The 7,387-nt window shown below is 36.3% G+C and overlaps 1 protein-coding gene across 1 annotated transcript in view; it reads right to left on the bottom strand.

Annotated features, from left to right (window-relative positions):
* Nucleotides 1–2,504, bottom strand: part of gata4 (GATA binding protein 4) — a 13,870-nt gene extending 11,366 nt beyond the window's left edge. The window contains exon 1 of the mRNA XM_081379466.1: nt 1,898–2,504. Within this exon, the coding sequence (XP_081235592.1) occupies nt 1,898–2,384 (487 nt within the window). The 5' untranslated portion in view covers nt 2,385–2,504. The remainder of the gene's footprint in view (nt 1–1,897) is intronic.
* Between the last annotated feature and the right edge of the window lie 4,883 nt (nt 2,505–7,387).

The raw sequence follows: 7,387 nt of genomic DNA, 5'->3' as shown, positions 1-7,387 counted from the left end.
TCGCAGTTGTTCATATTTGAAAATAGACTCATATTTGTAGAATTTAAAGTTTGTCTGAAGACAAGCAAAATTATATAAACAGTAAATTTACATCAACACAAAGTGACACTTTGCGCGAATTAAAACGGGTAATAATTATTATAAATAATAATTTATAAATAAAACTTAAGTTGCATGATGTAAATTCTTATTAATAATTCAAACATCCGTGGCTTTATCTCGTGTCTCTCTGATAAACGTTCTGTGACGAACTCCACTATAAAATGTATGAATAAACAATAAAGTTAAGGCGATATAAGTTTTTCAAATATGAAAAACAGTTTGTTGACATGCAGGCCTGCTAATTTACACCTGTTTAAAATCATCCAATCCATAAATGCATTCATTAAAACATCTTCTCATCAACTATTTTGTCCGAATCAAACGTGTAATTTAATATGACTGAGTTACATTAGACATTAACATTAGACCCAATGAAGGTCGAAAAGAAAGGCTGCTTAAAGTGACAGCTACACATTTTTACTTTGCATATAAATTGTATTATTCTATGCACGTAGTTGATTTGAATATCCTCCCCATGTTATGGAATGCATATTTATTATGATTAACTGTAAATGTCGATCACTTGTAAATGTAAATAAATGTAAATTCTCGGCTAACATGATTAAATGACAGCACACTTTTCTCAAAAGCTTCGCTCAAAACCCATGAAAGCACAAACTGAAACACAATGTTCCCTGACAAACAGACTGGATGAAACATTACTTTCATTTCATATCAAACAATACATTTGAAGAACTGTCGTGTAGCGAAATTCTCATTTAAACACTGTCAGATGTTCTCGTGACAGGTGTAGAAACTCAGATATTGCTAATAAATTTCATGGCCAACACATTGAATTAAACGTGATTTTTTGGTAACATTATTTTACAGGTTCCTTATACGTTAGTAATGACAGTAAGTTATGCATAATTACATGCAACTATCCAACATGTTAATTAATATTACTCAGAACTTAAACGTAACAAGGACAGCTTAACAGTTTAGCCAACAGTTTATTTTAAGGTGTCATTGTTGGAGTGTAATTATATATTTAAGTGCTGAGTAATAATAATGAACTACATAGCCTACTTATTATAGGGTATAGGATCAGGGTTTGGTTGAGGGCATAATTTACTGTTATTACTAGCCTACATGTAACATATGTACAAGGACACTGTAAAATAAAGTGTAACTTATTTTTTTTTTAAAAAAGGAAAATATAAAAAAATCGAAAATCTCTATTTTTATGTAAAGCTACAACATTTTACTGTGCAAATGATTGTTTGTTGATTTTTATTTATTTATTTTTTTTTATCCTCAAATATTCTTTCCCCACCAAAAACTTTATCTTAGTTTAGGTGTTTTTTAAAAGATTTTATTAAAAAAATATAAAAAAGTGTCACAAATTTAAACAGCATTTACATTTTTCATTATAACTGGATAAAAAATAAATAAATAAATACAGTAGCCTAATAACATTCTTGTCTATTCTCTCAAACTAGTTTATGTGGCATTAACAGTTTAAGGAAGAGTACAGGAAATCTATATGTAAAAAAATCTAATACACCAAACTTTTTAAATGTCATCTTTGTTTTCATGTTCCTTTCGTATGTTGACATTTTCTTTCAGGTTTTAATATTGAACAACCTAAACTAACCTCGTCAAAACAGGTCAAATTGATCTGATATTTTTAAAAATAAGAATCTTACTGGCAAAAATGCCTATAAAATAATAAGATAACCAAAAATACAAATACGCTTAATTGCTTTAGATTGTTTTAAAATAATAATAACAATAAAGTTGCTTTTTTTAAATGAATAATTATAGCTTTTTTAATACGATTTTTGATTCTCACCTATATTCGGGTGTCGCGCGGGTCCTCCGTGCATCACAGAACCGTCGAAGTGCGAGGCCGCCCACGAGCCTCCGATGTTCGGGCTCACGTAGGCCGGGTACCCGCTGTGATACGAGCCACTCAGACCGCGGGAACCGTAATGCTCCCGGGCGCTCGTGCTGATGTTCAGCGGGCTTGTGTACGTCGCAGTCTCCCGGGCTTGCGAGGTTAACGGCGGGCTCGCGGAGAATGTGAACCTGGACACCGGAGAATGATGTGTGGAATGATTATAAGAGGTGTCCGCGCCCGGTTGCGCCCATCCCGAGTGCCCGGACCCGGGGTTGCTCTGCTGGGGGGTCTGGAGGTACGGGAGCGCCGGGATTATCGGGGTTACCCGGGTGGGTGTCACGTACACCGGGGAAGCGGCCGAAGAGACCGCGTTATGGAGGAAACCGGGCTCGTAAGACGTGTGTCCGTGGTTTGTGGTCATCGTTACACCCTGATACATGTCCACACAGGTGTTCGTCTCGATTATTCCACTCGTGAGTACCGGAGCATCGGCCGTTTACCCCGCGCCGGCCGAGAGCATTTTCCGGTTAACTTCTCTTCACGGAAGACAGGAGAGGATGATAAGGGTGAAAAGTCTCAGTGAAGTCTCTCCCAACACTCCTCCCAGTCTCCCCGCCTCCAGTAAAGCATCCCATCCCTCAGTTCACTCACCTCGTTCAACGCGGCACAAAATAATGATCATATTCCGATAATGTCACAAATGTAAATTCCAGGGTGCTAAGCCCTACTTTTTTATTTTTTTGCAAGGATCTTAAATCGTACCTGGACACTCTCCTTACATCCAGCAACTCTAAAGCCCTTAAAACTGTCTCACTGTGTCATTTGTATGATATATTCCTGATTTCCTTAACCTGTAATTGTTCCTCAATTGTATTTACCCCTGACATTGATTTATAAATGTTCTTAGCAATAATAATAATAATAAAAAATAAATTAAATTAAATATATAGGCCTAGGCTATATTCCGATAATGTCAACACGATCTCATGAAAGTGTGTATCTATAGCACGAATTTTATTTATCGTGCCATTTATACGACAAAAATTGTTTTTGCCGATAATATTTTTTTTGTATTGTAGGCTATCTGTTTTTCATAATGTTGTATGTTTGCTAATGGCACAGTCTGACAATAAAGTTAAACTTAACTGAAAATAAGGGAAAAAACTGCCTCAGATTTAAAGATTGACGGAGATCCTCATAAAATATTTGATGATATAGCCTTACTTAAATATCGCGTGATAAATGAGCAACGCAGAAAAGAAAAGCTGGAAAGTGTTTTAGATATTTTCGAATTAATAGGCTGTTTATATATAGGCTAAATCTAAATTATTTTATTACAATATTATTTAGATCATGTAAACACATATTAATAACCTAGATCGTTTGTTTGCACGATGTTTTTATTTATTTATTAAATCGACTACACTGAATACGAATAATTCCAGCATGTCTTGTTAAAACAGTACATTTGAAGTTTTTTTTAGTATACCTTTTATATTACATTATAATTAATTATATTACAATTTGTATTAATATTGTAGCCTTTTTTTTCTAATATGCATCGGTTTAGGAAGAGTGACGGATTTGATTGATGTCTCGCGCGTCACTGACGTCACTCGGAAGTCTCGACGCTGTTGTTTTCAATGACACATTTTTAACTGTCATTTCGCTACAAGTTATAAACAAACTGAGACTTTTCAGAGTGTCCATTTCCTGAGTTTTACAATTATGTGCCTTCCTCGTCAATATCCACGGCACTTTCACACGAGGACATACTGTACGTTTATTGTACACCGCAAAATCTCATTCTAAATGAACTTGTTTTAATAAAAACATCGAGATACAAAGTAAAAATGCTATTTAAATTACGTAAACGTAATTTATTTGGAGGATATTTTAATTGGAAAATGAGGCAAAGACACTGAATAAGATTTTTGCATTGTGGAAAATGGTCTCTCTCTTTCTCTCTCTCTCTCTCTCACACACACACACACACACACACACACACACACACACACACACACACACACACACACACACACACACACACACACACACACACACACACACACACACACACACACACACACACACACACCAGTATCACAGAGGATATTTCTGATAGTGAGTCCAAACCAAAGCCTGCTGTGATACAGCTTAAGTTAAGCAGGTTCTGGAATACTTGGAGAATCATCAGATCTCCTCCATATCTCTCCCTGCTTCCTCGCCGGCTCCGTCTCCTTCCTCATGGCACTGGACTCCTGCGGGCTCAATGGGACCATTTCCACGGCCCTGTGATCCTACTGATAAACGAGTGAAAATCCTCTGCTCCTCCACAATAAAAGCATTATATAAAAAGGCTTTGAGATGCTTTCATGGTGAATGACGTATCTGGATCTGTTATATGATGTTAACTGAAACTGATGATGAATGACATCAGTAAAGCAGAAGGCATGCACTCTTGAGAATTTGCATCATCGTAGAAACAATGCAATTCAAATCAATTTACCAAAGAGGATTATTGTTAAAGAAAACAGAATTGGTTCATTGGTTCAGTGGTTTGTCCATGCAACAAGCACAATGCTAGGGTGTAGCTATGCATTTTTTAAAGTAATTTTTAATGTGTTGCTATATAGTTTCTAGGCGGGTGTTGTGGGAGTCAAGGCATGTATTTGCCATTGTGCTCTGAATGGCTTTTAGTTTGCTGCTATGCTGTCGCCACAGTATTCAGGTGGTTGCCAGGGTGTTGCTATGCAGTTTCTTGGGTGTTGTGGGAGTTAAGGCATTGCTATGCATTTGCCTAATGTGTTCTGAAGTGATTTTATGATTGCTTTTGCATTTGGGTGGTTGCCAGGGTGTTGCTATGCAGTTGCTAAAACATTCAGAGTCAAGGCATTACTATGCGTTTGCCAATATGTTTTGAATGGCTTTTAGTTTGCTGCTATGAGGTTGCTATAGTATTTGGATGGTTGCCATGGTGTTGCCATGCAGTTGCCAAAATGGTCAAAGTATTTTTCAATGTGTTGCTATACAGTTTTTAGGGTGTTGTGGGAGTCAAGGTGTTGCTATGCAATTTGCCAATCTGTTCTGAATGGCTTTTAGTTTGCTGCTATGCAGTTGCATTAGTATTCGGGTGGTTGCCAGGGTGTTGCTATGCAGTTGCTAAGATGTTCAGAGTCAAGGCATTGCTATGCATTTGCCCAATGTGTTCTGAAGTGATTTTAGTTTGCTCCTATGTGGTTACTATAGTATTTGGGTGGTTGCCAGGGTGTTGCTATGCATTTGCTAAGATGTTCAGAGTCATTTTTGAATGTGTTGCTATACAGTTTCTAGGGTGTTGTGAGAGTTGAGGCATTGTCATGCATTTGCTGAAGTTTTCTGAAGTGATTTTAGTGCTGTTATGTGGTTGCCATAGTATTCGGGTGGTTACCAGGGTGTTGCTATGCAGTTACTAAGATGTAGATGAGTAATTTTTAATGTATTGTTATACAGTTTCTAGGGTGTTGTGGGAGTCAAAGCATTGCTATGCAGTTGCTAAATTGTTCTATATATTGTATAATATACTTGTTTTTATACTGTTGCCAGGGTGTTCTGGGTGGTTGCTAGGTGGTTGCCGCCTGGTAGTAACAGCACACATCTGTTCAACGAGACACATGATTTGAGGAATCATTCATGTACGGAGCACAAATGACTCACACACTCAACTTTAACTCTTAGTGATGGATGTGTTTGATCACATTACTATAAGCACTAGTGATCATTGATTTAAAAAACACCACTAATAAAAACTGTTTTTATCCATCATCACCAAAGGATTTCTTGTCACATATGCTTTTTATTTCAATCTTTCTCTTTTTTTTTGCTAGAAGATATGTCTATACGTGTGCGTGTGTGAGGTATGTGCGAATTATCTGAACGCTGAGCTCAGAAGCGCCTGTGTAATTCGTTCGGGGCCAGACCACTGTCAGAGCGAGTATGAACGAGGTGTTTGGTGACAAAGACGAGAGCAGATAGAGGGAGAGACGGGGAGAAACGATAGAGAGAAGAGATGAGATTGTGTTGTTCAGAAGGCCATTGGGGAGGAGTGTGTGTTTGTTGGAGAACTGAACGTGTTGCAAGAAGGAAAATCAAGATGGTGGAATGTGACGGCTTGAGGTGAACTAATAAATATTACCATCATATGGTAGTCCTAATCTGAGGTATTTAAAGGAAAACAACATACTTTATGCAACTGTATATTGCATTTATATTTATACACTTTTTGCATTTGCATTTTGTGACTTTGGTAAAAGGCGTACATTTTAGTAAGTTCACGCATGCATTCCTTGTATTCTTCGTAAAGTTGACATTAAACAGAAGTTGCGTTAGGATTTTCTTTCCTATTGTGACGTATGTCCGAGTTAAAGAGGGAGGGGAAGTTATTTTGAGTCAGATTAGGGCACATGAATTTAACAAAAATGATGATGTGTGTGGATAAATCATTTATAATAAACATTGCAATATTCCATAAAAAACAAGAAGAGTCACTTTTGATTTTATGGTGACTTTAACCTGGATTTTCTTTAATTAGGGATGCACGATATATCAGCCACCATATCGGTATCGGCCAATATATGTTCATTTTTTATCATTATCGACCCAATAAGAAAATTTGGGCGATATATTAAAGTCAATAAATTATATATTATTTCCTTCAGCTGAGACACTTCAGATGCGACTGTTCAACATAATGGTTTTGAATTGCTTAAAATATGATCGGAATCACTTAGAGAAAAATAGATTGGAAAATAGAGTTCAGTGCAACATATCAGCAACATAAAATTATAATGAGAACATTATAATTGTGCGCTTGGGACGTGGATTTTAATGGTGAGACTTTTGTTTTTGTAATCAGGCTCTCAAAAATGTTATAAAAATCAGCCAATATATCAGTTATCGGCTTTCAAATATAAAGAATTATCGGTTATTGGTATCGGCAAAAATGTTCGTATCGGTGCATCCCTACCTTTAATATTGTATTTGCATTTATGCATTAGGCAGACACTTTTATCAAAATGCATTCCTTGCATTCTTCCTAACCTGGGTTTCCTTTAATGCAATAAATATGTAGAAAGTTTAACTTTACCTAACTTTAGATTTTTCCTTACTTTTATTTTGTGATTATTTGAATGAATTTCTGTGTAAAGCACTTTGAATTACCATAGTGTATGAAATGTGCTATATAAATAAACTTGCCTTGCCTAACTTTGAGTATTTTATGAAAATGCAGATGCATTTTACATTTTTATCCAAAGCGACTTACATCAATTACATCTTACATTTTCATCAATGCTATAAATGTCAATTTATTTAACTTTAACTTGCAGTATTTTGCCGTATATTTGCATTCTGACACATGATAACTAACTGCACATGATATTGAGCTTGCGTAGCGAGAAGCCT

Source organism: Scardinius erythrophthalmus, assembly GCF_964197995.2.
Source record: "Scardinius erythrophthalmus genome assembly, chromosome: 11".
Taxonomy (NCBI): Eukaryota; Metazoa; Chordata; class Actinopteri; order Cypriniformes; family Leuciscidae; genus Scardinius; species Scardinius erythrophthalmus.
Note: the sequence above shows the minus strand (reverse complement) of the source record. Positions and strands in the feature narration are given on the sequence as shown.